The 19,341-nt window shown below is 41.8% G+C and overlaps 1 protein-coding gene across 1 annotated transcript in view; it reads right to left on the bottom strand.

The window, feature by feature from the left end:
• The window catches only part of Cntnap2 (contactin associated protein 2), a 1,671,549-nt gene that overhangs the window by 160,911 nt on the left and 1,491,297 nt on the right, over positions 1-19,341 (bottom strand). Inside the window, exons 17-18 of the mRNA XM_069996967.1 lie at positions 19,070-19,288; positions 132-368 (exon numbers count right to left, since the gene is read on the bottom strand). Coding sequence (XP_069853068.1) covers positions 132-368; positions 19,070-19,288 — 456 coding nt within the window. The remainder of the gene's footprint in view (positions 1-131; positions 369-19,069; positions 19,289-19,341) is intronic.

Raw genomic sequence — 19,341 nt, 5'->3', positions numbered from 1 at the left:
CCTGGGAGGAATTCTGCACGTCTCAGCCTCAGGATAAAACACACTTTGTTCCTGCTGGAAACACCATTGGGCAGATAAATGGGGATTCCCTGGATGTCTTTAAAATAGGGGCGAAATGCTTTCTGCCTTACCTTTGTTGCAGAAAGTCCCATCATACGGCGTGTGGGAGCAGTCGCAGGAGTAGCCGTGGTACTTCTCGATGCACTTGCCTCCGTTCTCACAGTTGGCTCCATAGCTGGTACAGTGGCCGGAACATCCTGATTTGAACCCGGATGTGACCTTTGCTCTTTCTTCCAGGTCAAGTGTCACTCCATTCATCCTCAAGGAGCGGATACAGCCCAGGAAGCCCTGCTGCCCTCCAGCCCCACCTGGAATGACAGAAGGTACAGAGGTCACAGGAGGCAGCCTCACCCAGTGCTCTTTTCATTCATGTTTTGAACATTTGTGGTAGGAGAGAAGGGAACTGTATGTAGTCTTGGCGTTTTCAAGTTAGTCCTCCCTAAGGGGACAGTGTTGAAGCTTTTCCCTTAGGCAGTAATGCCTGATTAAAAGAGACTGCCTTCTGAGAAGCCATATACTTGCTACAGAAATAAAATATTTGGAGCTATCCAAACATGTAGAAAAGGGCTTTACAAAAAGCTTTGGTTTCTCTGCTCTTTAGTTCTACACATTATCTATTACAAAACAAAAATATGAGGGCAGAGTCATGAATATATTAGCATAGATAACAAGTCAATTAGTCAGAAGGCATAAATCCCTCTGAAATGTGATCATAGATCCTGAGTATTTTTTTTACCGACGGTTTTGCTTTGAGTTGAACGCGAAGGGTATCAAGAACTTTTGTCCAGGCTAGCTAGAATTGGAATTAATCATTCCACATCAAATTCAGCTACATCAGATTTGTCACTAGATCAGGTTAGATTTCACTGCTTCTGTCTAAATGTCATTGCAAGACATAGTGCACCATACCACGTTCACTGTGACTTCTGGAGTATGTTATAGAGTTAGCCTGAGATTCATGAGCATGAAAATATTAAAAATTTCCTAGTAGAGCTCACGGAAGGATTCATTGAAGCATTATGTCACAAGGAGATTTAATTGTGTCTCTAATATCCTCAGCTGAATCTTTTTTTTTTTAAAGCAGCTGGTAGAAGAGGAAGAATTCAAACTTATGTATGTATGTATGTATATATATATGTATATATATGTATGTATATATATACATACATATATATGCATCTTATATAATGCCTTTTTTTGTACTAATCCCAAATGAATAGTGGGTAAAAATTAGAAAGATTTAGAAAGACAAAGAACCCAAATTAGTCTTGTATTTCAATTCATTGGTATATGTATTCACATGACCATTACAATAACTTGATTGCACAGCTAAGGAAACTGAGGCTTGCAGAAGCTAGGATGTTTACTTCAGGACTCAGCCTCCTAGCTGGGCTCTGGTGACTCATTTGTAATCCTAAGTACACAGGAGGCTGAGATCTGAGAATTGCAGTTTGAAGCCAACTGAAACAGGAAAATCTGTGAGACTCTGATCTCCTCTAAACTACCCCAAGATCTGGAAGCGGTGCTGTGGCTCAAGTGGTAGAGCACTAGCCTTGAGCAAAAGAAGCTCATGGATAGTGGCTAGGCCTTCAGTTCAAGCTCCAGGACTGGCACACACACACAAAATGGACTCAGCTCTTATGTGACAAAATGGTATCAGATGTATCAGATTCTTAAGTGTATTGCCTTGATTGACTAGTGTTGACAAAGAAAGACCTGTGGGTCAGGGACTGCATACATGTACGTATTCTGTGATATAGATCTGGATGACTTCAAAAATGGAGCAGTCAATAAGGCTGTTAGAGTTTGAGAAAGAGCACTAGGCTGGGGACCAATTCTGATCACTTAGTCTGTTATCCTGAGCACAGCCCAGTGTCCTCAGCAGAGAGACAGATGGATCAAAGGCTTCAGGCCCAGGAGGTACCAGCATCTGCTGTGCCCATAAGTTCTCATCGGTGAATGGGATGGCAAACAAATCCGTCTCTTGTCTCTTTTAAACTCAAGCTTTGTATTGCTCTTATTGGGCACTGTGTTGAATTAAATAGTAATACTCCAGGGAGTATTTTATTTTATTTTATCATTTTTAAAGTAAAAGATTGAGTAGTGGATTAATTGAAGACAGTCCAATGCGTTTTTTGGATCAAAGCTATGAGATAGTAGATGGCAAAAGAAATGATTAAAAACAACCACTTTGAAGAAGTTTCCATTTTGCCATCTGCTTGTCTGCCCAGCTTCACACCTCTGTGCTGGAGAGAATTATGGCCTCTGCCTGATTTTGGAAGAATTTCAAACCTGTCATCACTCTTTATATTTTAGAATTTCAATCTGGTTTCTATCATTTTAACCATTATGGCATTCGTACTTAAAGTATAGGTTTTCTGAAAGACCTTCTACATAAATGTATAGTATTTGAATTTTCCCTACTAATTAACTTAGACAAATATCGCTTATCAAAATGGGTAAAAGTTTACATCATTGTTTCTAGATATCCCCTTATTTTTTGCCTGAATATTAATATAATACTTACTCATTGTAGAAGCTGTTAACCTACCAATAAGCAAATGCAAAAGATGTGATGTGATTCAGATATAAAATATTTCTATTTTTAGGAACCAACATTTTCTATGTTGATCTATGGACACACTCATTCACACACACACACACACACACACACACACACACACACACACACACACACACACACAAAGAAATGGGGTCATAATATACACATTCTCACATCGGCTTTCTGTACTTAATGTATTATGAGATATTTTATAAGCAGTACAAGTACAACCAGAACAACTTGTTTAATGTCTGTACAGCATCCTCTTTTGTGACGGTACCATTGCTTTTTTTGCCCCTCCATTACCAATAGAAAGCTTTTTTCCAATTTTTGTTTTGTATGATAGTGTACTAGTATGATCCATATACTAAGAAAGCTTGGCCTACTTGTTCAGGTTTTTGTTAAGTTAATCCCTTAGAATTAATTAATTACACTTCTCATTATATTTTTTGCTGGGCACAAAGACATACACATTTTGAAGACACTTGAAATACATTTTCCTCTGAAAGGGACTGACCCATTTACGTTTTGCCAGTAGAATAAAATAACTACTTCCTCCATACTAGTTCTGACACTGGGCCATATTCCCTTGAATTTATGTCAAGTCAATTGAATGAAAGGACATGGAATTTGCATTTTAATTTACATATTGAGAGTCAGATAATTTTTATATTTTCTTTTCTCTGTGTGTGTATGTGTGGGCGTGTGCGAGTGTATGCTGGTACTAGGGATTGAACTCACACCAGGGTGCTTTTTCTCTATAGGCTGGCACTGTATCACTTGAACCACACCTTTACTACTTAGGTACTCAGTTGGAGATAAGAGTCACAAGCTGGCTTTAAACTTGGTCCTCAGATCTCATGGAATAACTAGGATTACAGGACCTAGCCTCCAGAGCCTGGGTTCTATTTCTATTTTTAATTGCTAATTTATGATCTGGTTTGGAAGGGGGATAAAAGAGGGTGTATTTCTTACTAATAGGTTTGTATTTATATCTGTCATGTTGTTCATATCATTTAACTCACATAAGGTGTTTTCTTTTTCCATCTGAGGTTTTGATTGGTTATATCCATCTATCTCATTCAGACAATTTCGGCCTTGGATATGAGGCTCATAAAGATCTTCTCTAATCTAAATTAATATAATCATTCAACTCTATTTCCTTCTAATATTTTTGAGATTTTACTTCTCTAAGATTTTTTTTTGTTATTGTTGTTGTTATTGGTTTTAGGACATAACTCAGGGCCTGGGCGCTGTCCCTGAGCACCTTTTGCTCAAGGCTAGCACTCTACCAGTATGAGGCACAGTCTCACTGCTGGTGGTTAATTGGAGATAAGAGTCTTGTGCACTTTCCTGCCTAGGTTGGCTTTGAACCTCAATCCTCAACTCTCAGTCTCCAGAGTAGCTAGGTTATAGCTGTGAGCCACCAGCACCCAGCTTCTCTAGTTCTTTTTTTTTTTTTTAATAATCTTTAAGTATTTGTACAAAGGAGTTAATGAATATAATGCATCTTGATCAAAGTTATCACTTTCAACATTCTCATCCATCCCTCCCACTCTACCCCTTCCCTTACTTTTCTTAATTTTGTAGGATAAGCATTGAATTCTTAACTGTATTCCTCAGCCCCCTTTCTTTGTTTTAATGGGTCATCAGCAATGACTGGGAGTTTGGAGAGATTTTTTTAAAAAGATTTTTTTAAACGAATGTTAATTTGACACACAACAGAATTTTTAGCAGAGTCAATTAGCAGAGCAAGTAAGTCTAGATTAGATCATATCTTAAGTCTATCATTAAGACATAAACTTAGTATAGTCTAGTGCATAGCACAGTATATGTAGAGTATATGTACATGTGTCTCCGATGTGTGTTCATTCTACATGGATGTTAGTTAGCAGCCCAGTTTCCTTGCTTTCTGTCTCTGTCTTAGCTCTTTTTTGAGGCTCTACATTTCTATCTGTCTTCCTGCCTTTGTGTTTGTGTGTCCCTTTCAACGAGCATCGAGGACTGCTCTAGTTGAGTGGGTTTTATACAGGGCTGAATCTCTCTCAGCATCAGGTTTCCCATCCAGAGCAAAGGGGGCGGGACTGGGTGATGTCTTAGTTCTTCCAGGTCTAAACTGGTCTCGCCCATGATTTATGAAGGTTCCCTTTGTATCTCCCTCTGGATTTCAGAACAGGACTCTCAGTTTCTCTTCAATTTATTTTTCTTTCTTGTGATACATTTCTTTCTCTCTCTCTTTCTTTTCTTCCTTTCTCTCTCTCTGACAGTTTGGGGCTTGAACTCAGGGTCTGGATGCCGTCCCTAAGCTTCTTCAGCTCAACGCTAGTGCTCTACCATTTGAGCCACAGCGGTACTTACGGTTTTCTGCTGGTTAATTGGAGATAAGAGTCTCATGGACCTTCCTGCCTGGACTGGCTTGGAAAAGTGATCCTCAGATCTCAACCTCCTGAGTAGCTAGGATTACAGGTGTGAGCCACTGGTACCTGGCTTTTTCTACACACACACACACACACACACACACACACACACACACACACACACACACACGCACACACACACACACACGCATGCGTGCACGCGCCATAACATGGTTATAGTGTAATTTGTATTTGTTCCATTCACTAAACTATATAAAGTTTTTAACCTTTTCCTCTTAATTTATAAAGCAGGTGAGTAAAATGCCATTTCTCTCAAAACCAAGTCAGTTAAGCTATTTTCTTCCTTAGATAGCCCCTGATTTATTTCAATGGATCATTGAGCTGGAAAGTCCTTTTTCTGATAGACTTGATGTGGAGTAAAATCTTTTATCCTGAAAATGGTCTTTACATATTATGCAAGAGATGTTAATGCACCAGAACCAGTGAAAGTTATTTGGGTCCAACTTACTGCCTTGCAGAAATCTTTCTCAGTGGCAAATGTCAGAAGTTTAAATTATAGGTCTTCAAGCAAAAATGCTACTTAACCTTTGTTAATTAGAAAATCAACATATTGTCATTGGAGAGAGCCCCCTGCCACGCAAGGGTGTCATGCACATTAGTCAGACCTGTGGTGATTATCCAGGGTGAGATGTGGCTTTGTCATGTGAAATGCTCTGCAAGCGTTGCAATTAAAGATTAATTATGAAAAAGCTGTAACTACCCATAATGAAGAATACAACCACCAGTGCATGGAAGATTGGGGCAAAGTAGTCAGGTATTATATTAAACAAAAAGATGCCAGCAATGATCAGGAGGAATTATTTAAAAAAAAAAGCCCAACAAAACACTATTCTCAAATTTAGAGTTTAATAGTGTTCTAGAGAGCTAAGTTTGAGCCCAGGACAATTAAGAGTGACCATTCATTTGCCTACACACTTGAACCCGACCCTGCGTCCTTGTAGATCATATAGTCTTGCCAGTGCTGGGGGGAGGCAGGGTTGGAGAAATTTAACAATAAACTCAGTAAGTAATCTACCATGGGTTAGAAGGTGGTTACTACCATGGGAGAAATCACCAAGAAGAGTTCAGTGGGCTCGAGTTGGAGTGGAGAGGTGGTGATTTTGAGTAGGGCCGTTAGGATAGGCCCCATGGACAGAAGGACAATAGAGGAACATGAAGAGAGGACTCCACTTCAGGGAGGTCAGGGATGCCTCTCTGCAGGTGAGGAGGAAGTGGGGAGTGGAAGGAAGGAGGTCAGGTGGCAGGGGTGGTAGGATGCTCCTTATTGTTTTTGTACTCAATGCCTGTGTGGTCTTTGCAGGTCTTCCTTGAAGATCAGTCTCCTTGCACATGACATCAGTAGAAACAACATACACGATTCAAGGGCTCCATAATGGTGAGTAACAAGGCACTACTTTGTTCTGAAGCTCAGCTGATGGGCGGTTAGAGGACTGGTGCCACTGCTGAGCAGAAGCAAAATGATAGAAGCACGGAGCTGAAGCAAGGGGATTTGGCTAAGAGGGTGAATGTGCATCAATGTGACGTCTGGCATCATGAATGCAATGAACTGGATTGTGCCTCCCACATTCTCTTGAGAGCTTAAATCCCAGTACAAGTTAGACTGTAGAGGGTCTTCAGAGATCAAAGAGGTTGCAAGCTAGACAAAGGTGATAACGATGACTCCCTTATTGACTGTAATTGGTGCCCTAAGAAGAGGAGGAAGAGCCACAAAAGTTGTGCTTACACAACAGAAGCCAGGAGAAGCCATGGGGAGGACACAGTGACCTGAGAGCCAGACAGAGACGGTGGAAGAAAGTAATTCTACTGACAGCTTGGTCTTGGGCTTCCAGCCTCCAGAGCCATGAGAAACCAAGTTCTGTTGTTTAAGCCACTATGATGTTTTCTTATGACAGGCTTAGAAGACAAAGACAAGGAGTCAAGATATTTGATGTCGGTATAATTTGTGGAGGGGAAGGGCAAAAACAAGTCGTTTAAATAAGGATACAGGTGGACCTGTTGCAACAATGAGAAGTACAAGTTGTCATGTCGAAAACGAACTTTACAACTTGGGGGGGGGGAGGATTCGGTGGGGGGAGGGAGGATGGGAAGGGATGGGAAGGGTAAACAAAGGAGGAGGCTACAATGCTTGATAAGAAATGTACTCATTATCTTGCCCATGTAATTGTAACCCTTCTGTACAGTATTTTCACAATAAAAAAAAAAAAAAGAAAGGGCTGATCTAGCTTGCTCAATGGAATATTTCAGGAAGGCACAGGCCTGGGCCAGGTGTTGTTTTGGCATTGCCTGCTGGGAAGGCATTGCTGTCTTGGCATTGCCTGCTATGTGGTAGGATGGAGAAGTCTTGCCCCTGTCATGGGTATGGTATGAAAGACTGGAGGGAAGCTGTGTCTGGGTGACCCATTCCAACCAAGGCTGTCTGTGAGGTACAGGGAGGGAGTGAGGGGACAGAAACAGTCATGCGCTTAGATAGGCTTTCCAGAGCTGCTGATGCTGTGATCTCTCTTTCTCCTATGTCGTCTGTCACCATTCATTGTGTCTTGGGGTCTGCTTGTCAATTAAAAGCTTGAAACCTAGTTATCTGGTTATGCTGAGACCCCCAGAATGGCTCTACTCTTTGGTGGTAGAAGGAGTTAAAGGAAACTGGTCCTCATTCTTCCACACAGAGCTGTGTGATTGACAAGCACAATGCTTCTCTCAGCTAGATATCAAAAGGCATATATGGAAAGAAGCTTTTTATATTGGTCTTGGAGAATCACATTTTCAGATAATGTTCTTGAGTGTTTATTCATAACTTCATTCAATAGAATGGATTTTTTTTGAGTTCATTATTGCCACATGGATTTTCTTATGTCCTCAGAATAAATGCCACACGGTGGACATGACTTCTAACAATTAAACTAAGGAATTTCAAAGCAAAAAAAGAAAGGATCCTGAATTCCCAAGAGCAGAAAAGGATCGCAGGCATCTAAATGTGAATTCTTCTGCAATGAGTATGGAGCTAAGACGTTCTGGAATTAAAACAAACATGAGAAAAACAGCAATCCCCAAAAGTAATATCAAATAGTAGCTATATCAAGCACGATTCCATAATTTCACACATCGCAGAGCTAAGTATCTGGGAGATAAGTATTTCATGATCTCCATTTTATAGATGAAGACACTGAGATCAAAGGAATGAATGTGTTCAATGTTCCAGCAGTCTGATTCAGAGTGGCCAGATCATGCCAGGCTGATCAGCTGTACGATGCCTATGCTGAAGCTCCATCTGCACTTTGAGGCTGGCATCTAACGGAGCTCGCCCTTCTCCTACATCGGACGTGTCTGTAAATGTGGCAGTGCTTAGATATGGAAAATGCGGACAGACTGATTAATATTTGAGCCATGTCATTCACTACTTGCTAGAACATTCTCCCTGAAGTCATGAAGGTGATTGAAGCAGAAAGAAGAAATGAAGTACTCATAATTCAGAGCCAGGAATGTAGATGCCTGAATCGGTGTCAACAAAGAGACATTTCTTTGATGTCCTTCCTGAAGTCTCATTTTGTCTTAATGTAAGAACTTAATACCTTCATTCTGAAGCCAAGGTCAGTTTGGGCTTTGGCCCCTCGATGGTGAATGGTTGATCTCCTGTTTATATTCAGATGAAATGGCCCTGGTTTCAGAGGCCATTCCTTTGCCACAGGTCCTACAGTCCAGTCCCTCGTCTAAGTGAGGAGATGAGAAAGAATAGTGATAACCCACCACCCCCTACCCAGATTCAAATGTTAGCTTTCATTAACAGTTATTTTAGTAAACATCCATGCAAGTTCAAACTTCATGTCATCAGCTAAGAAATCAAATGATGATTTTTCAGTTATCTCCATATAGTTATGTATATTGTGTGTCCTTCTGGTGAGTTCTGCCCCTCTCTGAAGCAGAACAAACACCTGCTGCTGCTGTTAGCATGCCCTGTATCAGTCCCTCTGTTTCTGTTTGTGTCTTCACAGCCTTCCTTTTAGAGTATTGGTTTATGAAACATATATCTAGTCGCTTTCAATATGGAGTCAATCAGTCCTCAGTGTTGTTATTCACGGAGCACCATGTTTTCTTTATCTCCAGAGTCTGGTCTAAATTGGTGGAGCTAGGCAGACTCAGCAGAGCTCTGACAACCAACCTTCATGAGTGCATGGGCTCTCCATGACCAAGAGGCAGAGGAAAAGAGTAGAAGCCTGGTCGCTGAGAAGGCAGACAGGGAGTTGGCAGAGAGCCTGAGAGAACAGAATATTCTGAGGTCAGGATTTCAAGGAGGGCAACACTGATAATGTTAAGTTATACAGGCGGTCAAAGAAAAATAAGACAATACAAGGCCCGTGAATTTGGTTCTCTATGAGACAGACACTTCAATGCAGTAACGAGATATTACCAAGGACAGGGGTAGTGAGAGGACATGTTTAACTATAGACAAACCATTGATATAAGAAACCATGAAAGCAGAAGATGGATGTCCTCACCCTGAGTGGCAATGAGGGCTGCGAGGGTATGTGTATGTGTCAATGAGTGAGGGACATGCAAGGTGGAAAGATGGGAACAGGTTGAGCTAGATGAGAAGTTTCACATCCTAAGGCACAAGTTTCTTTCTCATATCTATGTTGGAGCTGCATCTACAGCATAGGGATGGACAGCAGTAGGGAAGGGATTTGGTAATAGAGCTCAGAGGAAAACATGCTCTGACCTCTGAGGACGGAGAGTGCCAGGAAAGGTGAGCAACACCGAAGCTCACCTGTAACAGCAGAGAGAGAACCAATGAGGGTACAGCAGAGAAATTAACATTAGCATAGCAGATGTCTTAATTATGGTATAGACAAGAAATAGCAAAATTAGCATAATGATACCTTCATGGTACTGAAAACATGGGCCAATGACAAGTTATTATGAATAAGAATTGGTGGGAGATATTGAAATGAAAAACATTATAATTATTGAGGCCTTGGAGGGGTTGAATAGCAAAGTAGAGATTGAGCTGAAGAACATACTGAATCAAAAACTCTCCCAAAAGTTAAAATAGGAAAAGACACTGAATGAATGAACTATGGAGGGTACAGGCAGAAGTGTCACCATCTGCATTACAACAGCCACAGGGGGAAAAAAAGAGAAAAATAGGAAGCCTAGGGCTAAGGAACTGCTTGAAGAAATCATAATCCAGAATTTTCTAGAATAAGGAATCTAGGTTGAAGGAACTCATATCGTCTTAAACGGCATAGTTAAGAAAAAGCAAAACAATGCCCTCAGAGGTAAGCTGTGGGTCTTAACCTGAGACACCTCACTGAGAGTCACATACAGGACTCAGTTTCTGAGAACCTGGGTGGAGATATTCCTACCAACATATAAAATGATTCTAGTTTCCTTCAAGCAGGAAGGTAGGGAAAACCTCAATAATATTAGCAGTACTAATAAGACCGTGGTGAAGAGAAATAAATGGTATTTTCATATTACATTGCAGCTGTTGATTAAAAAAATCCTACTTGTGATGATTAATTTGGGTCCGGTTGTGGGGCCTGAACTCTTGGCCTGGGCGCTGTCCCTCAGCTCTTTAGCTCAAGGCTAGTGCTCTACCACTTGAGCCACAGCGCCACTTCCAGATTTTTTTTCTTTTTGCTTATGTGGTGCTGAGGAATCGAACCCAGGGCCTCAGGCATACAAGGCAAGCACTCTACCACTGAGCCACCTTCCCAGCCTTGTGATGATTAATTTGAAATTATGGTAGTTATTAAACTCAATACTAGGTGTTGGTATTTAAGGTACCTGATACTGAAACAACACATATTACTACTACATGTTACAAGTTTTTGTCTTTCTTTCTTTTTTCAATTTTATTTCAATTATATTTGATTTATTTTCTAATTTTGTATGTTGTGTTTTAATCATGTAAAACATTCTAGGAGAGAGACGTAGGGCTTTCCAGATTGACAAAGTGATCCCATCCATGTCTCCAGAGAGTTCTGAGCCCTTGTTTAGAAAGCTGACATTAGTCAGATTTCTGTTCCTGAACGCTTTCAGAGATTAACAACTGGAATCATAATGCAACTAAGTCTGACATCTAAATGGCAGTATTGGCTAAAAAAATTAAATCAACTAATACCTTCAAGGTGTTAATTTCAATATGGGAACCAGTGAGTAATCAGCAAGGACTCTGAAAGATTCCTCTGGGAAGTTTTCATTAATTAATTGGTTAAATTTTGCAGTGCTGGGGATTAAACTAAGTAACAAGAGAAATGTTTCCAAGAGGAGACAGGAAGCTCTGGAACTCTAGCAAGAATACTAAATGTGCCTAAGTGAGACAGGAAGTGGGAAATGCGAAATGGATGGGGTGGGGATGGAGGGGAACAGAAAGGAGAGAGGAGAATGGAGGAAGGGGTGGCTGAATGAAAGCACTAGACACTTAGATGCACACGCGCAGTTGTCACTCCAGCGTACAACCTTGTGAAGTTCCAAAACAATAACTCTATGGACAGCTAGTTTTTAGAAAGACGAATTCAAAGCCAAACAAAATCAATACCAGGAAATAGGTATATCCAAGAGAGGAAGCGGGACCAAGGGGAGAGGGGCAGATGAATGAAGGGGGAAGGGAAGAGAAGGTAGTCAAGAATCCATGGTATATACCAGGAAACTAAGAAAAGAAGGGAAGAGGTGGGCAAAAGAGGTGGAGTGAGAATATGGAAAGGGACCACATTGGTTAAGATGTATTACATCCATACAACTCCTTTGTTAAATGGAACCTTCTCTGTACAACTACCTCAAGAGAATGAAAATCTGACCAGAAAAAAGAAGATGTGGGAAGTAAGACCAAGTAAAAAGAGAGCCTTAACTGTCAGCCTGGCAGGAGGTGTGGAGGTGCTTTGGCCCCTATTTTATTTAGAAGGACAATGCACATATTGTTACATCTCAGTGGAGTTATAACCTTGGGCCAGGTGTAGTTGTGGTACAGTCTTTGAGGGGTTGGGACGGGAGCATCAAAGGTTCAAGACCAGCCTGGATCTCATAGCAAGAACCTACCCTGCAAATGAACAACAACAACAAAAAAACAAAACAAAAAGCCTAAACAAGAGTTTTAATACATTAGGTGTGGCTGCCAGAGAAGTGAAGGTAGAAAGTCCAACTTTTTACTCAGTGCTGAGTAATTTCAATTTCTTAATGGAAAATAGATTTTGTAGGGAGTAGGCAAACAGGCAAACAAAACATAGTAAATAAAAAAACACAAAGAGAAAGCAAAAATACAAAAGACAGCTGTAGTTTTTAATCAATGAATAACAACATTTTCAAATTGGATTTTTCAAAGATTCAGCAATACAATACTTAAGAGACACATTTAGATAAAAAACGCAAATGCCTAGACAAGAAATACCAGGCAAATAATTACTACAACAAGGCTTATATGGTTGTTTTCAGAGCAAAAACCAAATGGTGAGATGAAAAAAATTACAGAGAGTAAAGATGGAGATTACATAATGGTACAAGGAGCAATAAACTTAAAAGATCACAGATACCTTGAACTAGCAAAATACCTTGAATTACCTGCAAATACCCCGGGTGGAACTATTGCTAGAATTCAATGAAGAATAGGATATCTCTATAATCTTTCTATATTATAAACACTCCCAAGTGGGGAATTTCATTTCAGATGAAGAGGAACTCTCTTACCAATCCATCTCAGTCTGACAGCAAAACTCTCCCTACCAAAGACCCATGGAGACCTGGCATGCCATAGCAAACCTGCCTGGGTGACTTGAACCTGATCTTTGTGCCCTGTCTACTACATTCTTCTACTGTAATGCCATTGCTGAGAGCAGTGTGCTTCCCAGTGGGGACCCCAGGGGTTGTGCAAATGTCAATGATGACCGGTTCTTTGATACATTGTCAGATGCTCACCATGTAGCTACTCAAACATTCAAAATGTCACCAGGACCATAGTATGAGCTCAGATGACAGTCCCTCATGTAGACTGACCATCAGAGCTAAAACATCTTGGCTGAACTTTCACATTGACTGAAACTTAGACTTCTTCCTGACCTCTGTTTAAAGAGCATTTCCTTTAGAAAACTTGCACAGTAAATACTACTTCTGTTCTCTGCCCATGGAGATGCAAATCTATTTTAAGTCTTTTGACCCACTCTTTGAAATGTAGGGCGTTAAGCAGGTAGCACCCCATCTACTAGTCTCCATGGGAGAGCTGGTTCTGTCTTCCTCAGGCTGCCTTGCTCTAAATTGTAAAATTACCTAGACTCAGGAAGATTAGAGTAAATGAAGACAGAATAAATCCAGTTAGCAAGCACAGCCTGCGATCTCTCTTATTCTAACTCTCCAAGCACTTCCCTAGGTGTATTTTAACACAATCAAAACCCAAGCCAATCAACTACCACAAACAAGTCTCCTGTTGGTGGTTGCATTGTGCGTGACCTTGGATGGGGCTACAGTCTGGTCTGATCTGTTTGCAATGGCATCTTGTGAAGTCCACCTACCTGTCCGTCTCTGTCCAGGGCAGCACTGAGTCTCTGGAATCAGAATCATTCATATCCCTTACTAGGTATATGACCTTGGGCTAGCGGACAAGTCTTTAGCTTCTTTTTTTTTTCTTCATTTTGCTAAATATTATTTTGTATGAACAGAGACACAGAAACATTGTGCCTTTGGGTTCCTCCCCTAAGAGTATCCTTCTTAGGTCTCACTGTGTGTGAATATCTTGTGTGATGTAATTTATCATTAGCTTCATTTAACCAATGGAAATTAAGCAGGAACTAGCTGTAGTATCTACCTTCTCAGGTTTCTGGTATCACCCTGGGCCTCCTACACAGTCCTCTTGCTGTTCTTGTGCTAGGCTTGTTGCAAATGGGAGCAAGCACATATTTTCTGTTTTATTTCCTATAACTTACACTGTATTACTTTTTAGGTAGGAGAAATGTCCATCGTGTTTATCTACAGATTGGAGCTTCCTCCGTGACCAGAATTCCATTTCCTTTCTTTGCCATGTTGGCTTTCTCTCTGTGCTCCCAGTCACATGGCATTTCAGGTGGCGCTGAACTTATCCATCCGTGATTTTGGAATTCAGAGGGTTTGAAGAACAGCTGACTAAACAAGCCATGTTATTGAGTTGGAAGAAACTGGGATCTTTCACGGGGCTGCCGGCCAAGTTGAGCTCAGTCCCAGCTCTAATCTTCATTTGCTTGGAAGTCCATCTAATAAACCTCCATTTTCCCACAGAGTCAGGCTGCCATACAGGGGAGAAAGGTTGAATAGACAAACTCTCAGAGAAGGAGGGAGTCTCTTTCCTTAGGATGGCAGTTCTCAGTGAGTCTCCATTTGGGAGATGAGAGACAGATGTTGACAGTGTAACTCTTCACTCCTTTGGGCTACATCTGAAACACAGGGCACAGCCCCTCATCTTCTAGGAGATTACAGAAGCTCGCCAAGCCAAGTGAGCTGAGCCTGAGCATTTGTTCTTAGCCAAGATGACCCAACCTTACCTCTCGAGCTAGATGTCTTCCTAGAGCTTTCTGAAGCAACCTGGCATCTTTGAACTCTGGCTTCCTCCATAAATGACATCCCACAAGCGTGTCCCATGCTCCTTCCTGTGTCTAGCTGACTGTAAACGGACCCCTGTCCTAGCATCTGCCCTGAAGAGCCAACTCTTTTTGTGTCTGCCTAGCTCCCATCTATGCCTCATGATCACCAACTCCCAGCCTTGTCCTGGGCCAGCAGCCAGCATTCATGGCTGGAGGCCTAACAGATACCTTCTTCTTCACAGGCTGCCACCAAGACCCTCCCTGCCAGGACTCTACAGAGGCTCTGGCATGTCACTGTGCCAGAGGGCTTGGCGTAGGCCAGCCTGGCGCCACTCATGCTTAGATAATGAGTACAGGCATGTTTGCTGTTCTCCACCTCCCAAGAAAAATCTGGCCCATGGCTGCCATGGAGGACTGAGGTCTGAGGACCGCGGCTGGCAGAGGAACTGTATCACCAGGTGGTACATGTGGGGCCACCAGCCCATCCAGGGAGCTTGTCATATGCTCAGGCCTCATTTTGGATCAAAAATGGGAAAAAAAAATTCCCGATGCTATTCAGAACACCAGCAAGTACCTTCCCCCCTCTTTCTTGTGTCAGTTTTAATTTTTAAATGGATCTGTTACTTCTCTATTACACCAGAATCATAGCTGGACTGTCATCACAGCCAAATGACCTGGGCTATCTCTATCTGGACGACAACTTCTAATTACATTTTTAGATGTAGAATGAAAACAGTATTTTTCTAGTTAGTTTGAAAAAGGAGATGGGAGTGATGGAGGCTGGCCTTCCCTGGAAGCTACTCTGCGTACAAATCCATGAATTCCCTTCAAACTGGTGCAGACTTCATTGGTGTCAAAGCTCTTCCTTCCCTGCAGAACCTTGGTGGAGCTTTTAGGCAGCACACTGTTCCGTGTCTCAGCTACTGGTGGTGTGCTGGCATGGTGGACTTTCTGATGGACTCTTAACATGATTTCTTGGCTGGCTGAGAGAAACCTTCAGGTCCTTGCTCCTCAGGGGCTGCTGTGGTGGCTAAGTGAAGTACTTGGGGATATTTCTGCACGTGAGCCTTACTTACTTAGAGCTGGTGGGATACAGTCATCACATTTCAAGTCTTTTTATTTTCCCTTGGTGCTGACCCTGGAGCTTAAACTCAGAGCCTGGGTGCTGTCCTTGAGCTTTTATTTTGCTCAAGGCCAGTGCTCTACCACTTGAGCCACTTTTGGCTTTTTGATGATTAATTGGAAAAGTCTCATGGACTTTCTTTCCCAGGCTGGATTTGAATCATGATCCTCAGATCTCAGCCTCCAGAGTAACTAAGATTACAGCCATTAACGCCCAGTTTTAAGTCATTATTTTGAGAAGGAAGAGAGACACCGTTTGGAGGGTGTTTCTTTAGAAGGAGAGGAGTGTTACCCAGAGGAAGAAAGGACTAAAAGCAAAGGCTTTGAAGAGCACACTCACGGTAAATGACTCTCTGTAAATGAGTATTGACTCAGTGCCAAATACTCTGCCAAGTGCTTTGAATGGAATACCTTATTTAATCCCAAGATACAGGCACTATATACCAATTTAACACAGAAACATTAACAGATGTGTCTGTGTCTCCAAGTTGGCAAGTGGTGGAGATGGGAGTCAAAGCCTGTGCTGGTGTAAATAAAAGCCTTATGGAAAGCTTGTCCACTTGTCCACCCTGGTCTCATTCAACCGTGACTCAGCCTGTCACCAGAATGTCTAAAGCTCGAAGAAATTTGGGTGGCTGCAACTAGTCTAACTCTTTTACTAGGCAGATGGGAAAATAGACTCAAGGAGATGATAGTATTTGGTTAAAAAAAGTGCTATTGTAAGAGTTGAGCTGAGATAAATATCCCAGTTGCCTGCATCCTTACCAAACTTATTGAGGTTGAGAGGATGGTTCCAGGACTTCAGAGCTACTGAAACTTTGTTGTTGCTGTTCTAGAAATGGAGCTCCCATACCTTTGGTTCTGGGAGTAGACTGCTACAGAGCCACATCTCTCAGGTAGCTTACCTAGTTTCTGTTTGGGAGATATGTATTCTCTCCACTTCTCAGATAATAAGAAATTAGAAACTCAAGACTTACCCTTTATGATCAAATGGAAAGAAGTTACTGACTTATCATGTCAACCCACTGTCTGGAAACTTTTCTCTTCAAGGTTATCTTCTCAATTGCTAAATTCCAAGACCATTTTTTTTTTTAAATGTGTGGCCTTTGATATTATTTTCTACAGCCTAGTCATAAACTCCTCTTCTCTTACGATGTTACCATCCTCTGATTTCCCTTTATTCCCTCTTTCCATTTCTCTTCATTTTTCTTTCTGAGATGTGCCTTTTCTGTGTATCCCTTAAACTTCCCGGTACTGTAGAATTCTGACTTCAGTTCTCTGTTCGTAAGTTACTGTTAGATCTTTTTTTTTTGCAGTTCTGAGATTTTGGACTCAGGGCCTTGTGCTTGCTAGGCTTGTGCTTTACCACTTGAGCCACATTTCCAGCTTGACTTTTTGCTGGTTACTCTAAAGATAGAACCTGCCAAATTTTCTGCCAAGCCTGGCCTTGAACTACAATCCTCTAGAACTCAGTCTTTGGAACAGGGAATTGGTACCAGGCTTCAGGTCATTTTCTTTAAATGAATAAAACATTCCTTCCAAGATGATAATAAATACTATTCTTATGCCTTTTAATTTCATAATCCTACTAGGTCTTTGAATTCTTTCTGGTGACTCTTGTAAGTGGACAGAAGCAGAAAGGTATAAAACTAAAGCTGGACCTCTGTGTTAGGGACAAGGCCAGGAAAACGAGAAGTTGAGCCAAGTAGAGACCTGTTGTGATGCAAACCCAGTATGTCCAGCATGTTCTTCATCAGTAGAATTTAGGAAGGCACTTGTCACGTGGTAAATGCAGGGCAGACATGTCAGTGAACTGAAATTTATTCACCATGCTCAGCAGGAAGCAATGGACCTGATGTTTAGCTAATATAAAATAATGTGTCATTTTGTGACCTATCCCTTGAGGGAAGGATTTGCAAAGGGCTGGTTTTCCCTTGAGATTGGGGAATAGTTATTTATTTCAAACATTGTCATTCTGGCTGGTGTGGCTGATGACAAGTCAAGCCCTCTTTCAAGGCTCACTGAGTAGCACCTTGCTCCTGTAATCTCCTACCTCATATGACAGGAGTGATTGCCTAATTTTATCTTTCTTTTCTAATGTTTGTCAAGTATTCTAGCATAACCACCAAAGGGACTATGGGGAATGGCTCTTGTTAGCATTAATTGACCCTTGGTGAGGTTCTACCACAAGGGTAGAGCTCAGGTGGCAGGTGTAATGAATTGAAAAGCAACTAGGTCACAACTAGTTTTGCTTGGTAGGAGACCGACACAGTTGGCTGAATTGATCAATGAACTCTCAGAAACCCAGAGAGGGACTGGAAGGTGGTATATATCCACAAAGTCCTTCAAACTTACTTTCTTTTTATTCAATGGAGGAAAAGTTTCTCATTTCCTAAAATATGAATATTATTAGAACAAATAATCAACCAGCCTAGCATAAGGTATTGCTTCGGAGTTGTTTCAGGTTGTGGGGCTGGATGAATGAATATTCATTGGCTGATTTTGTGCAATGTTTAAATGACCTCTGCCAGGTACTGGAGGACACTATACCAGGCCAAGCCTAAATCCTTCCCTGCCTTCCCCGGATGGACGAAGAAAGGAATGAGTTTCTATTGATCATTTCAGGCAAATCTGAACTTGGCTCATTTTCTTCCTCTTTCCTTTCTCTCATCTCATCATCTTTGTCACTTGAATCCAACTTGAACTTGGAGAGCCCGCCCATCTCCCCCTCTGTCTCTTTGTCCTTCTCTTCCTAACCTCCCTCTTCCCTTCCTTTTTCAGCTTTAAGTGTTCTAAATGATCAAACAATTCTATACAGCTTTAAAACCACAGACCTAAAGTTGAAGATGTCAGAGTACTATGAGATATGCCAGGCTATACTCTGATTTTTGTAGCTGAGAATCCGGAGCATTTTCCTCATTCTATTCTGTCTTAGAAATGAGAAGCTTAGACACTAAAAAGTCTCATTCAAAACCTTATACATACTGCTTTTTTTGCATGTGAGGGGTGTGTGTGTGTTGGTACTGAGGTTTGAACTCAGGGCCTGAGTACTGTCCCTTAGATTGTGTGTGTGTGTGTGTGTGTGTGTGTGTGTGTGTGTGTGTGTGTGTGTGTGTGTGTGTAAGGCTGGCACTCTACCACTTGAGCCACAGCTCCACTTCTGGCTTTTTGCTGGTTAATTGGAACTAAGAGTCTCACGGACTTTCTTGCCTGTGCTATAGCCTCAAACCGTGATCCTCAGATTTCAGACTCTGAGTAGATAGATTACAAATGTCAGCCACCAGCACCCGGCTCCTTGTGAAGGTTCTTAGTGCTAACAAAGCAAGTGACTGTTGCCATCCATGACTCACCCACGAACAGCTGGCTGTAGAGTTCCAGGCGGGTGTGGCCTTCGGTGGGGGCCTTGCGGATCTGCTGGGGCAGCCGGTCCACCTGCAGGCTGGCCTGCTTGACGTTCCTCTCTGCCGTGACGCGGTGCCACTGGTCATCATTGAGGGGGGAGGGCGACCTCACCACAATCTCCACTGGCCCATTTCCTACATCAAATGAAAAGGCCACTTCGGTGGCAGCTGGAAGAACAGAAAGCAAGAAAAATAACATGAGCCCATTTCTCTTAGGTACC

Source organism: Dipodomys merriami, unplaced genomic scaffold, assembly GCF_024711535.1.
Source record: "Dipodomys merriami isolate MVZ:Mamm:240054 unplaced genomic scaffold, mDipMer1.0.p SCAF_5, whole genome shotgun sequence".
Lineage (NCBI taxonomy): Eukaryota > Metazoa > Chordata > Mammalia > Rodentia > Heteromyidae > Dipodomys > Dipodomys merriami.
This window is presented reverse-complemented; position numbering and strand designations above follow the sequence as displayed.